General features: G+C 42.7%; 3 protein-coding genes and 1 long non-coding RNA gene across 10 annotated transcripts in view; 1 reads left to right on the forward strand and 3 right to left on the reverse strand.

Moving 5' to 3' along the window:
• Positions 1 to 152: 152 nt before the first annotated feature.
• On the forward strand, positions 153 to 6,009 carry LOC126870264 (uncharacterized). Of its 7 annotated transcripts, none has more exons than XM_050627849.1 (9): positions 153 to 496; positions 2,622 to 2,839; positions 2,976 to 3,215; positions 3,308 to 3,571; positions 3,649 to 3,856; positions 3,953 to 4,041; positions 4,118 to 4,269; positions 4,344 to 4,617; positions 4,701 to 6,009. In XM_050627849.1, the coding sequence occupies exons 1-8, from the start codon at positions 325 to 327 to the stop codon at positions 4,600 to 4,602; spliced, it is 1,602 nt and encodes a 533-aa protein (XP_050483806.1). In that variant the 5' UTR covers positions 153 to 324; the 3' UTR covers positions 4,603 to 4,617; positions 4,701 to 6,009. The 7 variants fall into 7 exon arrangements, with proteins under 7 accessions (XP_050483806.1, XP_050483764.1, XP_050483767.1 ...); XM_050627858.1 differs by adding an exon at positions 2,004 to 2,314 and having other exon boundaries at positions 351 to 496; positions 3,649 to 4,041; XM_050627807.1 differs by having other exon boundaries at positions 154 to 496; positions 3,649 to 4,041.
• LOC126870400 (uncharacterized) lies at positions 1,114 to 1,997 on the reverse strand. The gene is made up of 2 exons (XR_007691320.1): positions 1,626 to 1,997; positions 1,114 to 1,243 (listed from the first exon to the last, which is right to left on the reverse strand). It is a non-coding gene; the product is annotated as an uncharacterized LOC126870400 (long non-coding RNA).
• Positions 6,010 to 6,219: 210 nt separating the features above from the next.
• Positions 6,220 to 11,449, reverse strand: LOC126870373 (uncharacterized). The gene is made up of 3 exons (XM_050628028.1): positions 7,647 to 11,449; positions 6,782 to 7,065; positions 6,220 to 6,693 (listed from the first exon to the last, which is right to left on the reverse strand). Exons 1-3 carry the CDS (start codon positions 7,686 to 7,688, stop codon positions 6,495 to 6,497), a joined length of 525 nt encoding a protein of 174 aa, XP_050483985.1. The 5' UTR covers positions 7,689 to 11,449; the 3' UTR covers positions 6,220 to 6,494.
• A 150-nt stretch (positions 11,450 to 11,599) lies between these two features.
• Positions 11,600 to 26,678, reverse strand: part of LOC126870351 (uncharacterized) — a 40,906-nt gene continuing 25,827 nt past the window's right edge. Inside the window, exons 5-7 of the mRNA XM_050627974.1 lie at positions 23,457 to 23,642; positions 14,116 to 14,446; positions 11,600 to 13,863 (exon numbers count right to left, since the gene is read on the reverse strand). Of these exons, the coding sequence (XP_050483931.1) occupies positions 13,735 to 13,863; positions 14,116 to 14,446; positions 23,457 to 23,642 (646 nt within the window). The 3' untranslated portion in view covers positions 11,600 to 13,734. The remainder of the gene's footprint in view (positions 13,864 to 14,115; positions 14,447 to 23,456; positions 23,643 to 26,678) is intronic.

Here is a 26,678-nt window from a genome sequence, read left to right on the forward strand (position 1 = left end):
AAGACGTAAAATCAAATTTTTATGGTTGAATGAAAAGAAGAGAGGATGGGGTGCAAGTGCGGTTTATACGGTAGTGTAAGTTGCGCCGTTGGCAGCAAAATGGTGAAGAGCAGAGGGGGTTAGGAGCTTGCATCGTTGCAGCGTTGCAGTTGTCCGCCATTGCTAGGGAGTTAACTTGAATACTAGGCTAGGCGAAGATCTCGGTGCTTACCGCGTGCCCCCCCTCTCCCTTGCATCGTGGAAAAAACTATTTAGTGATTTCGTGTTACGATTTTGGGTATTTTGAGATCCGGGCGATTTCGAATCGGTCTTCGTTCGGAAGGAATGGAGAAGAGACAACCGACAATGATTACGACCAGTGAGGCGAGCTTACACGCTAATCTACTAACCACGACGGGCCAGCGTCTTACTCCAACAGGCAAAATCAGCCATGCCAAGACGCGTGTCTACACGCAACGGTACCGTAAAGAATGGGAACAAATGCCCGATTTTAAAGGTACTTTTTGTTATTGTTTATTGCTTATTTTGAAATATCACGTTATCGGCTAAAACGAATACGTTTCTTCAACACTTCAACACATATTCTAACGTATTGTGCTACGGTGAATATCTTCATATGTATTTAATAATCGTAGCTCCGTCGGTTCGTCACAGTATTAAGCAATGATGTTTTTGATTAGTAGCGGTTAATTATTTTTAGAGGAAATCATTGTCACGTGCAATAGTACAATCAACTTTGTTTCCTTTGGATTTCATCAGCGGTAGATACTTATTACGATTTATAACATCTTCAATTCGCCACAATATTCTTCTTGTATCTTATTTTCTTATTATAGTATACTTAGAAGTGTATATAACTATCGTGTATCACTATTTCGAATTACGCATTATCAATCTTTGTAAAATTTAAATATAATCGTTTATATATATATAGCATAGCTGGTCAAATTCATCCATACTTAAATAACTCTCACTTGACGCAAGATTTTTTTGTAGAAATGGGAAAATTCAATGTGTTACGTACGCGACACATGACTGTAGTCCATTCAACGAGTCGAATCAATCGAGATAAATAAAACCACGTGATCAAACTCTAGGGGAAACATTCTAGGGTCGGTTATACAATTTCAATATATTACAAAATAGAAAATTGCATTTCTAAACATTAATCTTGTAAGTCTTTTCCACGGTCATATAAACAGACCTGGACACTCGCTAGAGGAAATTGCCCATTGAGTGAAGCCTAAAAAATCCACATAGCTGATAGAAGTAAGGGTCATTTTGCGCCCGATCATATAAACAAATCTAGTATAAGTATAATTGTAAAATTTCACTTTTGCGTATAAAAGTTATATACTCTTCTCAATAAATATTTCATTTATAATAGCATTTATTATTTAAGAGAATATTTTTAATATTTTTTTAATAATAATCTCTTTCAACATAAAATTTCTTGCTTATACGTATTTTCTTACTACTATTGTATTAGAGGTTATTACTAAACTTATAATTTTTTATCTTTCTTAATTTAAGAAATATATAACATTTCATTTTACTGCTTTTATTGTCTGGGTTTATTATGATTGTTTCAATAATAAAAGAAATGTGAATAAAAGAATACCTACCTAGTCAATTTTGATTATTCAAAATAAATCGTAATTCCTCGCGCATACACGGAACGCGCCTAGCTAGCTCTGTCGACCATGTTGATTTTTTAGCGGATAGATGCTTTTGTCTATGCTTTCGATATAGTATAAGATATAGTAGAAAAAAAACTGTCACATCCTCTCCGCATATTTAAATTTCATATCTTTCCTTTAGTTTCTGGAATATTTTTTAGCGAAACTTTATTTTCTTTTAGAAAAATTCAGATCTCTATAATTTTTATATTGAGATATATTGGATACATCAATCTATATAAAACACAATACAAAATAAACAGTGCTTTGATTGTGTATTCTGCAAGATATACAATCCTTTTTGCTACTTTCTAATTCTTTCAGATATCGCTAATTGGAAAAAGCAAGTGAAATTATGAGTTCAAATAGAAAGAACGTTATATGAAATATCTATAAGAAAGAACTAAAGAGTAACAGTGTCGAAAGAGTTCTTACAGAGATAGTAAAAATAACTGCCTCTACCAGGAGTTACCTACCACAGAAGTTTCTGAAATAAGAATTGAATGATTATATTACCCAATTTTAAGAAGACTACATTTTATAATGTACTAAAAGATGAAATTTAAATGTATACAAATTGACCACGATAGTTTTCTACATGATACAGAAGACTTAAGAGTAGTAGCTATATAAATGTACAAGAAAGTGATTTTTCATTTTATAATATATCGAGATTATAAATGCGACGAGACTGTTTTCACTAGAATGTGTTTATGTAGTTATATTTACCTTGATTGACTCGATTCGTTGAGTGAAGCATAGCGTTAATAAGTTACCAGTAAAAGTATTACCAAGTCAACCTTCGATTCGATGTTACCATACAGTTAAAATGTGTTTAGTAACACGGTATATTCGGCAGAATGTTTCGTAGCCTTTCGAAAAAGAGAACAGTGCGCTTAAAATAACAAACAAAGAAATATTTAACATGATATTTTACTATAGGATGGTTGACGTCCGTGCCATTCCAATCAACACGAGCTTATTGTCTGTATTGCAAGAAAAATCTCCATGCGCACCGACTTTCTTTGTTAAAACATACATGTACGATGAAGCATCAACGATCAGCTTTGTCACACGAAGCGGAAGAAAAAAAGAAGGCTGCAGCTCGAAAGGCGAACGCGGTAGAAGAGGTTGAAATAGAAGAAGTCGAGGAAATTGAGGTTTATATTCGTCCCATTTGTAATTAGCTTTATACTGCTTGAATAAATTAGATAAAATTAAATTATGTTCATGTTATAAAGGGATACATTACGGTAAGCAATATTAAACAAATTGATTGAAGCATTTTTTTATTAGGCTATTGAACACACTCAAACTGAAATAGAAGAAAATGAAGATGAGGTGGAATATGTTGTTGAGAGATTAGAAACGGATGATGAGCTGGATGAAGCTCAGATTAAAGATCCAATCGAAGATGTTGGTGCTGAAGCTGAGGATGAAGAAGATGAGGAAGATGATGATGTAGAAGATATGCATATGCCTTCTGATGAAGAAGATGTTAAGCATTCGATAAAAAAGATTAAAATAGGGAGGGTGGTGAGTGATTCCTTTATTTGTATGGAATAAATGTTTTATAAATTAAATTCATGAATATTTCACATTATTGTAAACTAATTACATTAATTTAGGAGAACTGCGAGGATTCCTTGACAGAAGCTATGGATCATATGCAGAGTGAATATTTGGAAGAAAGTGATAATCAAGAAACTGTACAAATGGAAATAGTTGTAGAATCAGAAGATCAAAGTAATTCAGATATGCAAGTTGTATCGATTCTTCCTGATACTGAAGATTCTAGTAAAGAATCGTCAAAGGAATCACGCGAAAATGGAAGAGCGATTCGACGAGGCGATAGTAAATTAGATAGAAAATCTGCAAAATTATTGGTGAATGTATATAACAATATAAAAAATATACTATAAATGATATTTTAACAAAAGGTCCAAATAAAATATAAATGATGTTTTAGCAAGATGAATGCAAACAGCAAGGAGATTCGGGAATAATGGTGGCATGTCCGTTACCTATTTTAGGTACAGCTTATCAAATTAGTTCCTCGGTCGCACCTAGTACTAACACCATCGGTGTGCTTCAGCCAGTGAATACAATCCCCATTGCACCTGCGCAAAGTAAAACGATTACTTTGGCGACGGGTGGAAAAACTCTGACTTTGACAGGTGGTACATTCCAACCTGGTGCTCAGTATGTGCTGAGTAAATTAAAGGGTAAATTTCCTACGTTGGTAATGGCTGATAAAAAAACTACAATTGTAGCTAATCAAGCAGAGGATGCCGCGAAAGGTGCTCAGATAAACAAGGATCAGTTAGATGTAGCAAGTACTAGTTATCAAAGTCCGAAAAGAGTACGTCGATTTTTGGTATTTGCAAATTAATGGCATTTCTTGCCTTATCAATATTTAAACATTATGGTTCTTCTAGCATGTACTTTTAAAAACCGTTAATAATCCAACAATTAAAAAGCCTCGCATTTCAACTCACGTTATGGACACTAGTAAAGGTTTACCAATTGGAGGTTTGCAAGTTAGCCTTTATAAGTTAATGGATGGGAGGTGGACTTTTTTAAATGAAAGGTATAATACTGAAATCAAATATTTTCTGCATTTATCACACCAGAATCTATTAATTCTACAATAAAGTACGCAAGATCTATTTTCCTTTGTTCCAGTAATACGAGCCCGAATGGTCGATGCGTAGATTTGGTGGATAACATGAAAGTTAATTTCACAGCTGGACGTTACAAGATTCACTTCGATGTTGATAAATATTTTACGCTAAGAAGGATAGAAACAATGTATCCGTTTATCGAGATTGTTTTTGATGTAAAAAACCCTGCTGGTCACTATCACATACCAGTGCTTCTGAGTCCATTTGGTTACACCACCTACCGTGGTTCCGAAAGATAAACTTTAATCAAGTCAGTACGTGTTTATCAAGTATTTTATTTCTTTGTAAAGAAATTAAATTTCGTAAAAATAAATACGTTTTACGATTTAACGTGCAGATTAGGATTAATACGCAACAAACGTATTTTTATTATGGCTTATATGGTTGGTCATGTGGCGGTCTCAACAGCAAATACCACCACTCGACACTAACTAGTGTCGGACGACGGCAGCGCAGTGGTTAGCGCCTTAGGTTACGAACGTTCGGGACCCGGGTTCGAATTCCGGCAACCGGAGTTCCGATTTTTCTTCCACGCTTCTAAAGTAGAAGAAAAACCGAGTAGTACCCCAGCAGCGACATCTACAACCAGCAGCTGCAATCATCACGGACAACACGCAATTGGTGGTGACCCCGACGTGATCCGACAGCGAAAAGAGGTGTGCGATCGTGATATCGCTATCCGAGACTTCGATCATCGCGAATCTAAGACCGTGGCAATCTGGATCTACCGCTACGACGCACACGGAACGGCCTTTCCTTCGGCAAAACTTCGACGCCTCACCGCCGGCCCACGCAAGCTGGTGACTGGTGGATAACACGAGACGATGACCAAGCCAGGAGTAATGTAGCCATTGCAAAGTTCATGGACATCACCACCAGCACGTCATAAAAAGAGGAAGAGGGGCTCTACGACTGTACGCGGAAACGCTCCGCGCCGTACCGGCAGGTATCCATCGCCACATCGAAGACAACGTACAACATCTGCACGGGCTTGACAACAATCGGCTGACGCTTTACCACACTAAGAAGAAACGTTATCACTGGTAAAGGGGTACTGTGGCGGCACTCGACAACAAATACCGCCACTCGACATTAACTTCTACCCGACGATGGTAGCGCAGTGGTTACGAACGTTCGGAACCCGAGTTCGAATCTCGGCGCCCGATAGTCCAATTTTTCTTCCATGGCACATAAATGAGAAGAAAGCAGCAATATCTTATAGCGATGTCTACATCAGCAGGAGCAGCAGCAAGCACTATCGTGATAACTACTTATTACACCTCAATCATGCAGAGGAAGTTAATAGGTGTATACGATGATAATAATAATGCCTCGTTAGTTTTACATTCATAGTGTACATGCGTTGTTAATTTACAGCTATTATTTCCGCATACACCTAACATTTGTAATCTTGCATTCAACGGCGTAATGCGAATTAGAAGGGACAAAATTCATATTCTTTTATTTATATTTCTGTTAGTTGCATTTTATGAAAGAAATTATTAGTTGTATGTGTGTGTACCCGCATTTGCTATACGTGGAGAGAATGTTATGAAAAAGTGGGAGGTGTATAATCATTGGTAGAATTGTTAAATTGTAATATCAACATTTGTGAAAAAATATATTTTATTTCTTAGTTTATAAAAGTTTGATATGTTCGAAAACGAATCAACTAGTTTGTCAACTATTTTGCGATTACTTGAATGGTAAATCGAGACCGAGACTACTAAACTGCCTTAATAAGGATACATTCATCGACAAGTTAGACAAATAAAGTTGGAGGAAGCATGCAATTACGATAACTGGATAAAACTTTTATACAAGAGATCACGATGTTGAAGAAATTGTACAAAATATATCTTTTATATTAATTATGATATTAATGTAATATATATAATTATAATGTATATAATTATATATATAATTATAATATAATGTATATAATTATAATATAATGTATATAATTATATATATATAATTATAATATTAATATTAATATATAGTATAATATTAATAACATAAATTTCCATAAATTATATTACAGGATAATGAGACAATTTTTTACTGAGATAATATTGGAGCATCGAAGATTTGTTAGTAATGTTTGATCGAAAAAAGTTCTGATGTTTCTCTATTGTGGCGGTAGGTAACTTCTGCCGATGCCTTTCGATGGTGGGTAGCCTTTAGATCCGTTCGGTTCCTGACCACCGCCATGTCCATTTTGGCCTCCTGATCCAGAAATACGACCAGCCGGGGACAAACTGCCACTACTTGCGTCGCCGGTACCAAACTTGAAGCTGGCTCTATTTCCGTTTTCGTCAGCCTCATACCTTCAAACGCGTACGAAAGTAAGGATAAATATTGAAGCGAAACAACAAAAACCCGCTACCAAAGAAAAATTGAAAAGTTGCCCCTCACTTGACAGAGATGGGAAGGCCTTCCGGGCTTTGGTAAGAGAAGCTCCCTTTTACAGTTCGCACTAGCTCACCGTCCACCAATTTCAGCATTTCCGTTTCTTCTTTTTGTACGTCGTCCACTGGCGCATTTACGTTCAAATTCGGACGATTCCTAGCTTTATTATCCTCGAACGGCGTGTTTAAAGCCAGTCCGCCAGAACCACGAGCAAACAAAGGCGCCTTCTGATCGGGTGATAACTTTTCACCGGTGCAACGCCACGTGCCGAGAATCATTAGCCAGAGAATCTGGGATCAGAGAGGAATGATGTAAAATTCGATTAACGAGGACGGTTTTGGAAATGATTGGAATCATGAGATCAGCGTAACTCTTCACACACGTTACACAAATCACAGTGACATTCTCAGTTCTTTTCAGATGTGATTGTATTGTGTACGGTTTATAGGAATTAGCCGTTTTTCTCTTCGATGTATAACAAATGGACGCTTACCCGAGGTGAACTCGACTTTCGTGTCGAACGATTCGTGATGACCTCTTGACCGATGGGAACGTATAGTAAAAGTACGACTCTCGATTTTACGATCTGTTATCTCTCTTAATACGTATTACGTATTATATGTGCACCCGTATAAAAAGACACTTTCTATTTAATACTTTCCCTCTTAATCGATTTGAATGTAATCTTTTTTATCGAATTTCGTTTATTCGCTTCGAAGGGAAAAATGAAAATCATAAATAGCCGGTGTATTATCCGCGACGCACGTAGATATGTTTTGCGCGGGAATTTCAGATACGCAAGGGGTTAGGATCTCAAATTTCAAATTACTTTACCATGGTTATATTGAATTGAGTCGAATTGAAAACATACCAGCGACTGAGGCACAATTTTCCGGGTGGTCATCATCACCATAGATTAATCACACTGATGACACTTTAAATGGCATCCCCCAAGGCACTCGCGATGATATTGCTGGATTTCAGAAGTCACTAACGTCTGTGCATCTTCGCTCTGTCCGCTTTTATATAGCCGCCACTAGCTCTATGCAAGGACGATGCTTTTTTCCCCCTCTGAGACTGTCGATTGTCGCAGGGAACCACAGGGATCACGAATCTCGTTCGCTCGTACGTCCTTTCAACCAGACTCAGTTTGGTACTCATATTTTTCTCTTCTCTATAACTTCTATTGCATCTCACAGAAATCTAAATCTCCTTCCTTTTCGATCATTCCTCATCAAACTCCTCACCTCTTAATTACGAACTGTTCTTCTATAGATTAGATCCTTTTTGAAGATCTTTCAATTCTTTAAATTCACTTCATCCAAAAGTACGCTGTCTTAGAAACGTGGAGCGTGATTTCAAGATTTTGTCCAATTTCTTTTATGATTACGATATGGTTTGCAAACAACCAAGTGTCAACATTTTCATCACTTAGCGACGATTAGTTTAATATAATAAATAGATAAATAAATACAAGGACGAAGTGGTATCAAAGGATGAGAAGAAACGGTGTTTACAAAGCGATACAAGTTACTTGGGAAATTAATCGAGCCTCTAACAGTATTTCGAAACGTAAGCGCCTACTCGACAGGGTGGATGAAGTTTTACAGTTTTTCTACGAGAGATTTGTTATCGAATGACGATAATGCATAGTTTCGAGGTAATAGAGGAATCCCACGGAAGGGACGCTTTGCATTGTAAATCTCTTAGGATACACGGATTGTTGCACGTTCTCGATGAATTGCTCGCATAAGACATATGCGGTCGCGCGTGAGACTCGCGTATTGGTTTGCGCTTATTTTCTCTCGATCGTGTGGGGACGCGGAGACGGCTGGATTTATCGTCATCCGTTTGCCACGCGATTCAAAGGCCAACGTCGTTACGATGGATGAGATTTCGCTCTTTTAAGGGCACGCGGGCAAACAATACGATCTCTGAACCGCTAATAGGATGCGTTTGCTCTTTTGTAGGTAGCAACAGAGTCGCGCTGACATTTTATCCTTTTATTCATTGGTCCTTTCGTACCGAACCCATCGCATTCCGTGTGCCCAGTAGTCAACAGTCGACACGACGTGATCATCATTCCGTTCTGTTCGCGACCGATCTCGATTCCGATCCTCGATCGAAGCAGTGCTAGGTTCAAAGATCGTCAGGTTTGCCCTGAATCTTCTCTCTCCTATCCTGCTCATAATCTACATTACTAGACACGTGGATCGCCATCTCGGTCTCGTTCTTCGAACTCGGATGAACGACAAATCGAACGATATCGAGGGAGGGTCATTGGCCTTTCGTAGTCGATCGCTGGCGAACGGCCAGGTTTCGATCGAGAACCCTGTTTGAAAGTACCCGGAGTTTTTCTAGACTCAACTTGGCTCATCTTATGTACCTCGAAGAGCGTCCCGATGGGACCTTCCGTTCTAATGCGCGACTCTGCACCAATCGTTCGTACCACGTAACGATTTCATAATCCAACAGCTGCTTTTTCTTTGAATGTACGAGAGAGAAAGGACTTTGTCGTTTGTAAATAAGATATACACGCGCGCATCCACGCGCTATCGCGTAATTCCGCGTACGTTATCGTATGAGAACAGATACCCACGCGCGTGTACTTTCTACGATACGACGGATTTATCTCCCGTGATTTACATCTGACTTTTCCCAGTGTTCTTTCATCTTCGAGATTCTTCGTATCTAACCTCTCGCCTGTTATCTCGCGCGTGTCCGATTAAAACGAGAAACGTAGCTAACGAAAAAACGATCAAATTCAATTTCGAGCAACCGTTCGATCGCCAACGGGATTCCAATGCTTTCGACTATTTCGTGCAACAACGTAAATAAAAACTCGCGTTTTTACCTACTGTACGATCTTTCATGTTGCGCCGTTAGATCGCTGAACTTGGCTGGATCGTCGCCTTACGTAAACGGACGAAGGCTAGAAACCATATACAGGAAGGGGCTCGCAGAGACGATATCCTTCACCCGTATTTTAATTCTATTCTCCCCGAGTAAAAGATGAAACATAGAAGTAGGGAATGAGTGATAGGTTTGCTGGGTTTTGATATCTCTAAAGATGTTTTTACTCCGTTTTCTTTTTGTTCTTTTTTTTTTTTTTCTTAACAAGACATTTAATATTCGCTCAGTATCTGTAAGCTCAGCAAAATCAACATTTTGCGTGGGAACAGACGTTAAGAATTTCGGTGGATTCCACTCGTTGGTAACGTCGCATCTTCTCGTGCAACTCGACGACTCGCTCAACTCACCTCGATCGATTCAAAATATTTCGCCAAAGAGATAACCTCGAAGTATACCGCTCGTCTGTAACCAGGCTATTCTTTTTAACATTTATAAAGTGCTATCGGCATAGGTTCAGAGTTTAAAAGAGGCTGACAGGATTTTCGATGAACGCATCCTCGAAATCACGTCGTATCAGGACGATAAAACTCTCGTGCTCGATATTAACCATGGACAACACAGACAGCTATTAACTTGACCCTCTATTACGTAGTAATACTCATTGAGATGTTTGGAATGATTCATGGCCGCGAGAATAAGATTGCTTTCGATATCACAGGCAGTGTTAAATTTAGATTTGCGTTGAAATTAAAGGTGATCTCGCTCTCTCACGTAAACAAGCGATCGTTGAAATGAAAGAATCGGTCCTCTGTCAACATGACTTCGAACGCGTGTTCGCTTCAGGCTCTGAATCTACCCTTATAGTACTTTTTACAAATTAAAAAGATGCCGTACGTTGAGACGCTAATCGAACAAACTTGTGTACGGCGCCTTACATCCTTTTTATTCTTGAACACGAATGTGTACGAATTACCGTTTGCTCGTTTGTGTCACGTACATATGTATTTCTGTGAGCGCACACGCACCTACATTTTTGTTTAGTAAAATAATACCTTTAATCTTCGTTACTCAGCACCCTTCGTACCTCACTTTCTTCAGCATTACGTATAACTCGTATGATTGAACACCCGATTTCTCTCGATACAAAATATATTTAGGTACTCGATGAAACGCGCTAAGGCTTTCAGAGACCAAAACATTGCCGTACGCGATTCCAATCGACCGCGTCCTGTTGTCCCGTAACGGATATGCCCGTTGCTTCGCTCGGATCGCTCCAATTTCCGCCAGTTTTAACACCGAAATGTTTGTCAAATTAGCCTAATGTTCGTATAGAGTTCCTGTAGATATATATTATATAAAACGAGTATTAATAGTTTTGACGCGACACGAGCGTAAATCGGTGCGTTTAATCGTGCCAGATATCTCGGAGGAACTACCGGCACAAGAAAACCAAGCTTCGAGAGTTTCATCATCTTCCCGGTGGTGTTAACATGTCGTGTTTGTTCTTTCGCGACCGATCTTTCGAGGCGGATATTCGTTTTATCGGCGAGCATGTCTCGGAGCATAGAATCGAACGAATCGATAAGAAAATATTTGCATTTTGCGGATAATCGGTTGGTTGTGTGTCGAATCGCGCGAAATCCCTACACCCTGGACGCGTCAAGACCATTAACATTCAAAAGATTTCCAGTGTAAAGTTTGAATATTCACGTAGATTTGATATTATTAGCTTGAGAAACACGAATCGGAGCGAAATTCGCGGAAAGGTCCTCGGAATTGTTCAATGTTTCTCCACGTTTCGTGTGCGTGTGCGTGAGCGTGTACACGCAAGTGTGCAAACGCGTAAATATACATGTATGTTTGTTTTAGAGATATACACATAGTATTTAATACTCTTTCCGTTTAGATTTCCTTGCTGGTACGTCACTTTCAATTACAATCTGCGAGGACGCGAGTAAATTATTCAGGATCTTCTGTTACTTACAACTTTATATTACACGCTTTGCCATACATACAATGCAACGGCGTACAATGAACGAAAATAAAGGAAATCTTATTCCGCTGGTGTCGGTCTCGTTCTTTCTTTCGCTCCCTATTTCATCATCCTTCACCATAGGATCGCATATTTTTCATAAATATCTTTTGCTCGGACGATCTAGAAAAAATATGCGGATATGTGTATTAAAAAATACAGGCACTCGTGCAGACACACAGCCACGCACACACGTAAAACCATTAACGCGAAACAAGCACCGCTCGACACAGGGCGGATCCTTGCGTTCTTTCTGTATCTGTATACGCAATGGTTGAAGAACCGAGCAGTTTTCTACGATCTGGCGTTTTCTCCCTGTTACATTATTATTAATACGCATAAAACCGATCAACGGTTTTCCTTCCAACGAACATTTTTAGCATATACGTTTCATAAACGTGCCTTTTACTCATTTTAAACGAGTGTCTTTTTAAATCTCTATACTTTCGGAAAGATTCGCCTTGTAAGATACACGTCATACACGTATACATGGTTAAATAAAATGAATGGAACGTAGCGGTGAAAGGACACATCGAAGTAAAAGTAAAACGCATAAAATGAAATAAATAATTTGTAACACGATCATCGAATCGAACAAGTCCCGAGAAAGAAATCGTTCATTCGTGCGCCCTATCGTCTACGAGTTACCGTAGCGTTCTCGACGCTTAATTAATTTGTGCCGCTGCAGCAATCGAGAAACTAGAGTTGGAGCGCGGAGAGCAAGCCACGTCGTCGTCGAATCCGTTCGTCCGCACCAACTCGAATGGAACGTAACGCGTTCTCGCACTCTTCGGATCGCCGACAATCACACTTTGTTTCAAAAAATATCGCGATATTTACACATTTCATGTTTGACGATCCTGAATAGTTACTCACGCGTTTAGACTGGCGAGCGCCAGCTCGCTTAATTACAGCTTTCTCTTTCGATAGGTTTGCGTTTCTTTGATGCGAGGTGTAGAAAAGAATGGCAACAGAATAGAGAAGAAAAGATTGGTGTGTGAAAGTAAAGCGGTTCGATAGACGATATCTTCTTCGCAATAAGAGAAAATACTACGCGTTCTCATGCTTAATCGCGAGAAAAGAAATACGGCCGGCTTGACGTTTCTCTTTTCATCGAGTTGCGTCGTCTCTTTCAACGATCATCGTACGTACAGTTTTCGATAGCGCACATTCTACGCGATGTTAAAAAATTTCGTAAAAGTTTTGCCTATAGAGATTCTGAGTTTTAGTAAAAACGAGAGTCTATGAATAATCTGTGATATTATATCGATGTCCAACGAAGTAATGGCGTTCTTTAAACTCAGTAACTTTGAAACATTCTGTGCAACTGCGACTTTTTCTTTCACGCTCGCGTCTCGCCATTTTCACGCGGCAACGCGCGAAAATATTCCCGAAATCACGATAATTTTGACAGTAATTAACCACAATAATAAAAGCATATAAGCTATACAACTACCATTTCTGTATCTACAATATAGTTTTATGTGTATGTATATATATATATATATAATTTTTTTTTATTTATTCTCTTCTTTTATATAGTCTGTTACTTTATAGACACTCCACTGTCTTTCTGAAAGGCTATCAAGAGGCTCGGTGCTTTTCTACGCTCGTTCAGGTATCTTCCTCAGTGTCGCGTCATGTCAATTCGCTCGGTATCATCGTTGTTTCAACCGGTATCGGGATTCTTTTCTCATTCGTATCGACAACCATCGCTCGCGTTCTCTGTACGAATCTTCGATCCTACGAGTAGATTGATCTCGACGATTGACACGACCGATTCTTATCCTCGTCGTAGAAAAATCGTCGATCTCGTTTCGGAAATAGGAATACGACGCGTTCACGCGATCGCACATTTGCCCTGCGTATCTCAGTTCCTCCGTATCTCCGTGAAACTCGTTTCTACGGTAGGATGCAACAGAAGAAATTACAATGTTTTCCACGGCACTCGTACAGCGACCATTTCGAAAAACGTGAACCGCAAAGTTATCGGCGACCAAGTCCCGATGCACCTTCAACGACGTTGAATCATCCGACTGCTGAGACATCCATGCGGTAGCTTGTATCCTTTCCATTACTGCAGAAGACAACATTTACATTTAGGCTTCTTCTTTAAGGTGACGTGTTCGACCTGCGAAGCGTCGCCTGGTCCCTGTGCCGTCATTCTGGCCACTTCGACGGTAGCTGCTCTCGATGCGACAACCTGCAAAACGTTTAATCACATCTCGTTACTCCGTATCCGAACGTCGTCGTGCATGATTTTTCTCGATGAAAAAATACGTTTACCGATGGGATTCCAGCCAGAACTCTGCTATGATAATATAATTCACCGTTAACGTTTCAGGTGACTGGCAACTTTTACGGAAACCACTCGTTTAACGGTTGAACAGTCGGCGGATTGCGTGACTATTCGACGACACGAAATGTTCGATTAAAAATGCTAATATATCGTTACCTTATCGTTGACAGATTGCTGGTTGTTGGCGGTTGCAGCTTTCATCGGTGTACCATGGGCGTTTCCATTTTCCTGGCCAGGCTTCGGCGACGAGTTGGCGTGTCGATTCGTCGAGTTCGCTGAGGATTTCAACAGGGGACTGGAACTGGAGTCGTGGTCGACGGTGGTCTGCGCATTGCTGGTAACAGCGTCGCACCCTGGCAACGGAGGAGCGGTTTGTCCAGGGGTCGGTGTGATGGGTTTTCCACCTTTTATCAATTCAACTATCTCGTCTGCTTCCCTCGAAAGATCGCCGTCTGGTCTGAACGGATTATCCCAACCACTGTCCGTACTGAAAATTCATTTTTTCCCATTAAATTTTTACCATCGTTCGTAGACGAGCGTACAATTCCATTAGACGCTAAATTATACCGAACGACCTCGCGCAGCTAATCGCTTTTACACTGGAAACATCTACCTTCGAGTTTCAATGGTTTGATACTCGTTTCAAGCTCGCCGATAACGACCAACTTAGGTGTGCACGTATTTTTGTTCGTTAGCCTTCTTATTTCGTGCTTGAAACGTAACCATAAATTAGGCTTAATTATAATTGCCACTCCTGGTTAGCCGTGACATTGACCACGATATCGTATTCCATCTAATTGCAGCCTATCTTCCTCCCCCTCTTTGGTGTGCACGTGTAACGAGTGCACACGCGATCATTCTCGCCAGCAGTTCGTCTAAGGTTCACGATTTTCATTCTATCAATTCGTTGTACTTTCCACATTTTTTATTTACTCGTTCAACGTTCCAAAGAAAATCAGACACAAATATCGGTGTATCTCGTTAAACAACGAAAATAAATCTTGCACGAGTTCGAAATATAATCGACAAAACGAGAGAATGGATGGTAAAGGATGAATAAAAGAGAATAAAAGGAGAGTATTCGTTCGGCAGGAAAAGTAACGTTAAATGGTTAGCGTTGGTAGGCTCGGCGGAACCGTTGGACCACAGCCAACGAGACTAATAATGTTCGATATTGCGAAACTAACAACGAGTGCCGACTCTCCCTCACTTTCCCTGCTGCGATTAATCTTCGCAGATTGCATTCCATCGCGTTTGTCCGCAGTTCCGCCATCGTGCACCGACAACAATGGGAGGAGCCGTGGGGATCCGCGCGGCGACAAACCGACCGCCTTTCACATCAACAGGGAACAAGGAAGCGATCGTGTTATTTAATATCGTTATCAAGAAGTTGATCAACGCGACAGGTAAACCAATGATCGACTACTGTAAATCCTCTTTGAGAGAGGAATCTTTTGTTGCACAAAGAAACTTTTTCTTTCAAGGACGTTGGTGTGCAAATTTCCATTTCAGAAAAATCTTCCTGCGTATAATATACTCAGAGCTAGTAAATATGGTCGAGTGTGTCTTATTTAACCCTTTGCACTCGGAATTTCATTTCAATTTCGTTAGCAGCAGCTGCCAATGCTTTTAAGCGTTTTATTTGAAATTTACTTGAACTAGAAAATAGGACAATTTAAATAAGTAAAGGGAGAAAGAAATTAAATACCAGTTTCTAATCACTCTATTGTTGTATTTTCTAATTTTTAAGTGTATGATATATCTTGAAAGAATTTCCAGGATGCAATGCTGCTTCTCTTTCGCGCGTTTCACAAGAAAACGCGCACGTGAAAGAATGTCTGAGAGAAAAACTGACGTCGAGTCACACTCGACATAGCAGTGCAAAGGGTTAAAGCGCGCCGTACGTATTTGCTCTGCACCGAGTGGCTGTAAATCGCGCGGCAAATACGAAACGGACGAACTTGGGAAAGGAACGGCGAATGGAAAATTTAAAATCGAGAGCTGCCACGAGCCAATGGATTACGAATTTATCTTCGATCTGTCGTTGCGGTATCGGCAACGACTGTATGCGCGTACGTATGCGTGCCAACGTACGTAATCGTAACGCGATGTACGCAAAAACGAAACAGTTTGCTTTTCGCGCTATTATCCTCTTCGACTCTCGATGGTCCACACGCCCGGTGGACTCCAACGAGTCTGAAAACTCGCGTCTTTCGTTCGATCGGTTTACGCGCGATAGTTCCGTTGGACGAGCGAGAGCTACTCCGGTCGGTTCGTTCCAATTGCGTAAATTTGAGGTGGAAAGGAGCGTGGGTGGAACGTGTTGGTCCGCAGCTCGTTCGCTTTTAAGCCGATTACCTTTCATTGCCATCCGTCTCCTTGGGCACCTTGATCACGTAATACACGTGGCCTCCGTGGGTGGTCGTCATTTTGCTCGCGCTCGCGAATCCACGTCGTTCGATATCAACATCGGAGATACGCGACGAGTTTACTCCGGTTTTCCGCGCTATTTCCCCGAACCAGGCACTTTATTACACCTGGACGTGGTAACGATCGCGATATCGATTCACGGAACTGTCCATTGTCGTTCTTCTCTCGATCGCTCTTCCTCTTCCTCCCCTTTCTCTATCTCTCTCTCTCTCTCTCTCCCCTCTGTCTCTTCTTTTAACCGAACTCGATCTCCTCTTCGCTCGTCGACGTTTCGCCTAGCGGTTCAAGCGCTTCCTCGACCCTGTCACCGAGAGAACTCTTCTGTGATTTCGCACGGACCAACTCGAACACCGGCGTAAGACTTTATTTTTAAGCGGATTCGTGGCGGGAGATGTTTGCAACTACCGCTCACTGTCTCTCTCGCACGCCCGCCCCTCCCACCAATCGAGCTTCCACCCCTCTCTTCAACTTCCCCTTTCTCTGTTTATCACGGAACGTCGACGCAACCCGTTATTTCAAGCCACGTCCGCGTTCGACGAAGTATCCTTCGATCTTTTCCAACGTGGCTTTCCAAGCTGAACCGCATCCTCGAGTTTTTTTAGACCGCGAGGAGGACGCTCGTTTTCGATATCGCGAACCGCTGGAATTCGATCTCGGAATAAACTCGGGGATGACTCGTCCTCTCGAGAACGGAACTCGAAACCAGAGCGTGTCACCGTACGCTACTTCGCATTTGCACGGACGAAAAGAAGGTTCGCGAGAAGTCGGCGTTAGTTTGCACTCGGACGGCAAATAAAGCCGATGGAAAGCCGGCAGTTTGTTTCCACGTCGATCGTAACGAAACGCATAAGCTGTTCATCGATCCGCCTCGCTCGAAGCTGACCTATTTCCTCAAAGTCCTCGACCTATTTACTCCGATTCCCGTGCTGTCTGTCGTCGTCCACCCCCACCCGCCCCCGTCAACGGGTTTATCCCGTTGCGGGTGCCGCAAAAGAGGCTGCTTTGCCTTTGTCGGTTGATTCCTTTTCCTTGGAAAAATTATCTGGCGGATTCCCCTGGGAACGAGGCAGCGGCTCTCACGGCGGGGAAGCGCGTCGCGTGGACGGCGACTACCTGGCAGATCACACGACGACCATAGGTTTTCTTGTATTATTTACTCGCAATTATTTGCGCAACCGGCGTACGAAGGTAGCCGCGGCCGGCATCGATCCGATTCTGTTTATAACCGGTGTATCCTACACGTATGGCTTCCAGAGAAGTGAATTCTCAGCGATGCGCGATTCTTACAGACGGCCGCGATAACAAAGTTATCGGTGCCCTGACGATCCCATAGTTTCGTTCGATCGGAGCTCGTGGAAACATCTCGTTATCCCTTGATCGGTTTCCATCGGGCGAAATAATCGCTCGGGTGATACCTTTGCCCTCTTGGCGTTATAAATAGCCGCGAGTTCGATGCACCGAATTAAATATACAACGATGTTTTGCCTACGAGAGGCGAGATATTGCTCGCACGATGACAAGAAAACGCGCTGACATGCGAAACTCCACACCTACTTCTTTCGAATTATCCAGCAATTTCCACGTGCACAACAAGCGTCGAATTGATTTACTTCAGCGGCTAATAGGTGAGACATGCAGCTCACCCTCGGCAAACGACGAGATTACTCGGCCCTTAAGGGGCTGAATGTCTCGCCAGAAGCAATTTGCTCGGCCGAATTCGTTACATATTTCAAGCGATGACATTTTCAAGATCTCGATTAACGAGCGGCACGACCTCGCGCTACGTGTGTGCTACCATCAGGGACGAGCGACTACGTGTGGTGGCTTCTATACACGCGCCATCCTCTCTCCTCGCATTTGTCTGGTCGCTGATGATTTCACCGATGGGGTTGGCTAAGGGTGACGCGACGAGGGTGAGTATATGGGTCATGGCTAGTGGCGGAGTTCTTGCGCGCACTGTTTTCCGCTCGCCATCCACCACTGGCCCACTACCGTCTTTGTCCACGCGTCTATTATTTCGCAACGGACGCGCGTTCCTTTGGTCTTGCAATTTATTCGTGTTGGAGTGTATTACGAGCGAGAAAGCGAAAGAAATAAATTAGAAGGCTGGCGATTTTTGATCAGCCACGAGTAGATACCATAACGAAAGTGCGGCTAATGAGCGCCAAAATTAGAAAACAGTCTATTTTGCTGTATTCGTGGATGCGTTTACGATTATTTATGCTAATGGAATATACATTAGCGAAATTGGCCAAGGCGAAACATATTACGATAAGCTGTGCGATCGAGCCGAGTCTTTTTTACGCCTTTTAACGCGTGACATTGTTTTAAGGAAATCGAGTCGCTTTCACTCACGTTCCTCGTTACCGGCGTCCCTCTAACGAGCTCCGACTCGACCCATTCTCTCGTTTCATCTTCCGAGATAGTCGAGTCGATTTCGATAGATGCAACGAAAGGGGACTCGTAGTCAGAGTCGCAGGATGGAGCTTGGTGTGAGAGATCATTCCCGAGAAATTCCCAAAATAAAAAAGCACGCCCACGACCGTTAAAGTCTTGGAAAGTGGAGACGTCGGAATACTTGGTTACTTTAGAATTTAGAAAAAAAGAAAAAAAAGAAAAGAAAAAAAGATGATCAGGATGAGCGCGTGTGATCGCGACGACGAGTGTTCGAGTACATGGGATGCGTACAACTGCGCCATCGCGTAAGGCTGCGGTTGGTTTTTCCGCGACTGCGTCGTATACTCTTGTCGGACCAGGAAAATTCAGCCGGAGGAAAGGCGAGAAAACGCGGACGTTAAACGCGAGCATGAACGAGTCGCCAATATACCGACATGTAGGCCAGTGTGTTGGTCGCGACGCGACGCCACGCACCAATTGATTTCCTCCGCGGCAACCCACTGACTCGATCACAGACCACCGGCTCGTTATTCCATCCAATTTGCACCATCTATTTCATAAAACTGCGTACTAACACGCTACATGCTCAACTACGCGGTTCCAGCTTATGTCTACGACTGCATCGAGTACGCGACTTTTCTGCTCTTACGAACGTCGTTGCAAAGCTTACGAACGCTGCAATTTTAGCTGCACGCGACGTAAGCGAACTGGCTGGACGAATGGACCTTCCCGTGACAGTCCTTTCGGCTTCTCCCTTGAGCAACCTTGAGCAACCAGAGAATCTAACGAATTTGCCAGTGTACCGTCGTTAACTATTTATACCAAGTTCAAAGAAAATAGATCGATATAGGTCATGGTTCTCGGGGAACTCTTTCTTCTCTTTATTTTCTATCTTTGGTAGTCACGAAGACGGCGCAACGGTACGCTGGTCCGTTTCTATTTTCAAGGAGCCGCAGCTCCGTATTCGCTAGAGCTTCTGGAGCTTACGACTACCGAAACTATGCGGCCGACCTCTGCTACGAGTCTGTCGGAATTCTAGTTTCGCGCTACGGGAATAGCAAAGCTCGATTTCCATCATTCGCGTCGACTCTCCTCCTCCTCGAGGATGAAAAGACACAGGACTCTTATAGCTTATAATAACAGGATTCTTTTCAAAACAAACTTTTCAAAATGCTATATCGATGAATGACGAAAGCGAGCCGATATATTACAACGCACGCGAGGCTTACGAAGTTTTGCGAAGGCGATCGTCGATCGTATTGCGCGATAATTCTGAAACAGCCGCTAAGAAGCGCGTTTCCAAGGTTCGTGTTATTTTCCATGACCGTGGAATTCCGTGCGCCAGCTATTTTCAAAGGAAACCCGTGACGGCTGAGTTTTGACCGACAGACCTTTTCGAACGTGCAAACAGCATCTAAAGCGATTTCGTCGCTTCCGCAACGACGAGCAAGGGACGTAATCGAGATCGAACGGTGACACGTTCCGGCGCGGCGATTTTAACGGCTATCGCATCGTCATCGTGTGAAAATCCAGCGAACGTTGAAGTAGTGGAGGAAGAAGCTCGCGCGTATCAGCCTGACAGTAATCACCAGGGATCCCCGTGGAAGGAGGTCCGACGCATTCGGGCGCACGCCGTACACCGCACACTGCCGACCACGGACAAAGGAAAACGCGGTGCACTGTGAACCAACCGATTGAGAGCACGGCTCTTCGTTGGTGCAGCCGACAGCACAACTGGCGGCTGTCCTACCGCACCTCTGCACATCCACCCACGCTATATCGATCGTTCCTCCTCTCCCTGGCTCTCCTCTACCCACTTCCTTCTCTTCCTCTCTTCTGCCACTGTACTAGTACCTAGTATTCCTCGTGGTGGCGGTACTGTTAATAGTAGCATCGCAGATGCTATTTGTACATTGGCTATTCGACTACTATCAAGCGCCAACCACGCTTCTAATACGCTGCCTTGGCATCGTCGTGGCCAGACGCACATACGCCCTTTCGCCTTTTCCAACTTGCAGCCTCCGTTACGTCCGATCGCCCTCTTAGCGTTGCAGACGGTTTGGTAGACGATCTAACGCGTCGTGGTCAACGTTTTCTTGGTCGACAACAGGTGCGATCGACGTGAAAACCTAGTTATTGCATTGGCAACTAAGTGATTGCGGACTTGTCAATACCACCCAATGACAAAATCCGCAATCACTTAGTTGCCAACATGGGTAACGATCGTTTCAGACATTGCATGCCATCGATTTGCCTGCACTTGTGCAAAGGTGGAAATTTTTACTTTCAAATTAATACTTTACCGACAGCTATCGGTTCAACAGCATACGCGCGTCCGACCGGCAGCTCAAGCGCAGATTCTCCCTGGCTCCGGCTCTCTTTCGGTTTGGACTTTTCAATACCATTCTTTTCGTTCATCGCGAACGGTAAGTTTTTCAAATTGCTATAAAACTGCGCGAGCTTACAAAACAACGCAATTGAGCAAGGTACCTTGGTACTAAATAACAAATTACTGCTCGAATAATGAGAAAAATTGTCGGCGACAAAGAGCCGATTAACAGGCTGTCGGTCGGCAAACGTTGACGACAAAAAGCCGATTAATAGGCTGTCGGTCGGCAAACGTTGACGACAAAAAGCCGATTAATAGGTTGTCGGTCGGCAAGCGTTGACGACAAAAAGCCGATTAATCGGCTATCGGTCGGTAAAGTGTTAAACCGTCGTTCCATTGGGCAAAAGAATTTCGTTAAGCTCGAACCGGCGATTCGATAAGGGCGGAGCGACTTCCGTGTGTGCGTCTCGTGAAGTTCAGCTTCCTGTTATTGCGATTTCATGGCGATTTAATCGCGCTCTGTGAGGAAAACACGTTTACTCGATTACTGGGAGAAGGAAGGAAAACGAGATTTCGTTAAACCGGTAGGAGAGGAACAGAACTGGAGAGTTACGTAATCGGTCGCGGCGTAGTAGACGGCTGGTGGGACAAGGCGAACAATAGAAAAGGAAACGGCGGATGGAGCGTGGTTCCAAAATGTTTCCTCGTTGGCCGCGCGCTTCGGCTCTCGGTACGCAACGCATGTTTTGCAGGTAATACGCAGAACACTTTAGTTACGCAACATTCGTGCAACGAAAAGGAATCTCGTGACGAAAAGTAAGAAACGATTGTGTCATTTCGCGCAACTCTAATCACCTTCTCCAACCTTTCGTCGAATCGTCGGACAAAATTTTTCAGCCATCTACAACTAAATTTACAGAGCCCTGTTGGAATCACGAGCGAATAAATCGTAGCAGCAACGGTCGTTTCTAAAGTATTCTAGCAAACTCGTTTTTCAAACACTTGTTGCCCAGTTCGTTTAACCGCGATCGAACACGTATCAGCGGAACGAACGAGCAATTGCGATCATCAAATACGTAGATCGAAGTCAAGGCAGCGATCGTAACTTCGTAATGACTTGGTAACTTTCGATGCGCTTATTACGCGTGTTCGTCGCTTGCGTAAGAGAATCGTGTTATTTAAAAACGGGATGTTGTGTCGTGCAAAAAGGGTACACGTAAGATACAGCTTCGTATCGCGCGGGTACGTTGCACCCTGAATTATCGATCTCCAGATCCTACCCTCTTTTTTTTTTTTTTTTTTTTTTTTTTTTTTTTTTTTTTTTAACCCCTATTTACGTTTTTCTTCTCGGCGCGGCGATCAGCTGTGTATCACGCGAGCAATCATTTTTATCGTGCAAACAGATACGCGACGAGCAGTCTCCGGCGTGAAAATGTACACCGAAACGTAAAACGATACGTCAAAGACGGATTACGATTTAAAATGAAACGAAGTGGCGCGCGAGAGAGAAAGGAAAGAGATAGGGGAGCGAATGATCGGACAGCAAATGATTCATAAAACGATCGCGTCGCAATAAAGGCACGCGTGAATAGCGAATGCGTAACGGTTACTCGATCAACGAGTCTGTTTATAACGAGAGAGCTTCGTTCTGCGTCTGCGTAACAGTCGCAAAGAAACGTAAATTGGTAGCGCGATACCGTTCGATAGAAAAAGATAATGGCAGAAAGACGGAGAAAAGTGGAGAGACCGAGGGGACGGCACGTCACTTCCGGTCCATTAAGAGCAACACCGGGGGGGGTCACTGGTGTGTTGCTAGCAGGGAGCTAATTATAATTATAAGAAAGGTAGTGGTTCTCATTTGATCGTGTGCATCCAGATTTTTCGATAATTCTTCCAGATGCTTTAACAGCAGGGGCATCGTATTACAAAGAGATACGCGAGTTCCCAATGCGCAGGCAACAAAGCAAACGAACGAACGTACTGTGATCTACGGCACGTCCTCTTTGTTTACGTCTCGCAGCTACTAAACTTTCAGATATATTTATATATTTGGTATTTGTCAATGCCACCTAGTGACAAAATCCGCAATCACTTAGTTGCCAATCCAATACACGCAGACTACGCCATGTTTTCCATTCGCTTTCGCAATAGCGTTCTTACACGCGTCCCTCTAAATCAGAGAAAACGATCGCATTCTCGGATGGTGATCAAGGTGACTGAACGAATGTAATACAGCGAGGTGATCGATAACTTGAAGACGTAATCGAGAAGGTGCTAGGTACGAAACCGAAGGAAACCAAGCGAAACGAAACGAAAGCAAAGGGAAGAGAGAGAGGCTTACCTGATTTGCGTGTGATAGGCGGGAGCTGTGTGTTCGGTGTGCGTAGTCAGCAGTTCGGCCGGAACGGTGTCCATGTCGATCGGTTGAGTCCTCGATATCGCGATAGGCTGCACCTGAAATACGCCGGGCGTTGTCGGTGAAGGTTGTGGACCTAACAACGACACGCGTACCATTTCCCTACCTTCGCTGTAAAAACAAACAGAACGAAAGATCGTTAAAATCGTGTCCAAGCGGATATTCAGGTTCGATCATCTTACATTCTAAGGCGAGCTACTCACACAGATCGCGGTGCATCCAGCAGAACGCGATACTTAAAAAAGCAAAACGTAGTCGTACAACGACGCAAGTAACGCGAAAGCAACATACGATTTTTACATCGAAAAGTGGCAGTACGTTTGAACGTTACGGACGACTGACGGTATTTTGTATATCATTGTTATCTCCTCAATAATTTTTATTGAACATTAATAGTACGCATATAGTACATACAGTACAAGCGGAAAAGGGGTGATTCTACGCGAAAAAAGAAGTCGAAAATATAGAATAACAATTTTTCGTTTGAGGCTTTGTTTTCGAGAAAATCGACTTTGAATTTTCGCTCGGTACGCGTGCACTTTATCGCGCCTCGTTATAACGGATCTCGCTGTATATCGTTGTTTCGATGGAAAAATTTAAAAAAAAAAAGAAAAAAAAATTTTTATTCTATATTTTCGACTTCTTTTTTCGCGTAGAATCACCCTCTTTCCGCAACTACCCTGTATAATAATATAGATGTATTTCATAAAAATATTGGGTTGGCAACTAAGTGATTGCGGATTTTGTCAATACAACCTAATGACAAAGTCCGCAATCACTTAGTTGCCAACCAAATAACAAATATGACGAGCGCTATTGCGTCGCTTGTTTCTCTTCGCAATCGATAAAGACGAGCGATTTTTCGACTCTGTTTTTTCGAAGAACCCCGCGACTCAAACGGTTAAGATGGCGATCCTTCGCAGGGTTAGAACATCCAACATTCGCCGTTTCGATTCGATGGCAGCGCGAGGTTCATTCCTTCGGAAAGGAAGAAGACAGAAAATAAGATTACGCTGAATGAAGAGAACGTTTCAACGAACCGACTGCATAATAACCGGTATCCATCGAGCGATTCATTATGTATCATCTACGACACGAGAACCGAATTAGTTAACGGTGATTTATCGCGAAATGCTTTCTTCCTTGGTGATAGTTTTTCGGTCGTTAAATATTTCGTTAGGCTCACGTGTTGCACGAATGGCATCGTGCCAAAGGATACGCTGACACTTGCCAATTTGTGAGATCGCTTGACAATCCAGTATGTAGATATACTAAAACCGGAAACATCAAAATGTCGTTAACTCTGATCGAAAATTGTTGTTTCTCGTTAACGTGGCGAATCGCGATCAGATAGAATCGATAAAAGCTTAGTCGAACGATCGAATTCACCGAAGCCGCTTCTAAAAACGATGCAACGCGTCTTTTGAAAGTAATTCCGTTCTTATCTTGCCATAAATAAAATTATCCACAGGTTATTTCATTTGTCAGGGGAAAAAAAGAACGCGTGTAAAATAACGTGGAGCGACCTTGGTTGGAAGACGGTAAAACGAGGAATTTGCCTCGGGACGGATCGTCGCCCCATTCGTTCAATGGCTGTTTGCCACCACCCTGTGGCGTAAACGGTGACCCTCTCACTTTTCAAGGGGCGCCCCACGGATTGCGGAGAAAGTGTTTAATCGATATTTTTCAACGGCGAAACTTTGCACGCTGGAAAATTCTACGCACGGATCGCTTCCGATTATGTCTCGCAACCGCAACTAACCGCTTTCGCTTCCTCTTCTTATTTCATTATCAATCAACTATCACGCTTTATATAGAAATGCAGCGACTGGTCCCTTTACTACGGAAATTCTAGTTTCCATTTATAGATGGCGAACGGAATTAAATATCGACCGAGCGTTTGTGCTCGCGATAAACGAAAACGATTGGAATTAGATAAATTATTAATCACTTAACGATCTGGCGGTAAACATCTTATCGAGCGAAGCATTACTACAAATGTTTTGAAATGCATCGAATGGTTACTGCGCCAGCTATGATCTTTTTGTGCACATTTATTACGGATTACCACGTTTACCGGAAGTACGCGGTGTTCGTCAACTATCGCGTCAACACATTGTGTATCGATGCGCGGTTAATCGCGCGACAATTTGCGCCAGTATACGTTCCGTTGGTATAAACAACAATCAACGAATACGTTCGTTTTCAAATCGTTTCAAAATGAAGCTATGGTAAATGGAACGTGCTCGAATACTATGCATTACAAAAGCACGATTTTGTTATCGAAACCACGATAACGCGACGTATATCAAAATGACTCTCGATGTTATTGCGGTTACCGACCAACTATACACCCTCTGCTGTTATGACAACAAGACGCGATGGCTCGAAAAAAACCGACCTGTTACCGAGCGTAGCGAGTCATCCTCTTACGCAATCGGCACGTTCTTCCATGTCGACTTTCGCGTCCGAGTGGGGGAGAGGAGCAACGGGGGAAAAAAGAAAAAAAGAAAAAAAGGGAAAGGAAGGGAAAGGTAGAAGAAGAGGGTAAAAAAGAACGAAAGCGGAAAAGAAAAGGAAAAGAACAAGAGGCAGTTTTACGCAAGGGAAACGAAAGAAATCGAAAGGATGGAGAAGCAAAGCCGAGGTCTGGCTTGGAACCGGTTTTACCATTCCACGGTCACGCGACTTTTCATCCCGATGCAGCCGGTTACGAAGAAATCGATCTTACGACGATAATGCACGAATGTTACGCGCGTCCAACGAGAGAAATCGACCTGCGTATATATACGTAGATGCAGGCTATCGAACAGCACGCGAGTGCATGCGGCAAATACGATCAGGAAAAAATAGAAATACGGAGAGTACGCGTGTTTACGATTATTTCAACGAGAGCGTCTCGGCCTGCTATACTTTAGCCTCCCATTCCCCGACACCCACGTTTGTCACGTTCGCCACGTTTCCTACGGTAGCATGCGGTCTGACGTCATGGTGCATTTAAACACCTACGCTATACGATTTAAACTTTAGACCTTGAGTTTGTGATACCATCCCGCGCCGATGATGATCTCGGTATGTCGAAATGTTTTTCGTAACTGTCACCAGACTGTACCCGCGAGCAAATACCCTCCGACCGTGCCTTTTATT

Source organism: Bombus huntii, chromosome 1, assembly GCF_024542735.1.
Source record: "Bombus huntii isolate Logan2020A chromosome 1, iyBomHunt1.1, whole genome shotgun sequence".
NCBI classification, from domain to species: domain Eukaryota; kingdom Metazoa; phylum Arthropoda; class Insecta; order Hymenoptera; family Apidae; genus Bombus; species Bombus huntii.

Excerpts from the sequence above, each read along its gene's own strand:
- LOC126870264 (XM_050627807.1), top strand. The coding sequence starts at position 325 with ATGGAGAAGAGACAACCGACAATGATTACGACCAGTGAGGCGAGCTTA. Across the intron at positions 497-2,621 it reads ACAAATGCCCGATTTTAAAG|GATGGTTGACGTCCGTGCCA; the intron begins GTACTTTTTGTT and ends ATTTTACTATAG. Across the intron at positions 4,270-4,343 it reads TGGACTTTTTTAAATGAAAG|ATCTATTTTCCTTTGTTCCA; the intron begins GTATAATACTGA and ends AAAGTACGCAAG.
- LOC126870373 (XM_050628028.1), bottom strand. The coding sequence starts at position 7,688 with ATGGTGATGATGACCACCCGGAAAATTGTGCCTCAGTCGCTG. Across the intron at positions 7,066-7,646 it reads AAATTGTGCCTCAGTCGCTG|ATTCTCTGGCTAATGATTCT; the intron begins GTATGTTTTCAA and ends CTCTGATCCCAG. Across the intron at positions 6,694-6,781 it reads GGCCTTCCCATCTCTGTCAA|GTATGAGGCTGACGAAAACG; the intron begins GTGAGGGGCAAC and ends ACGCGTTTGAAG.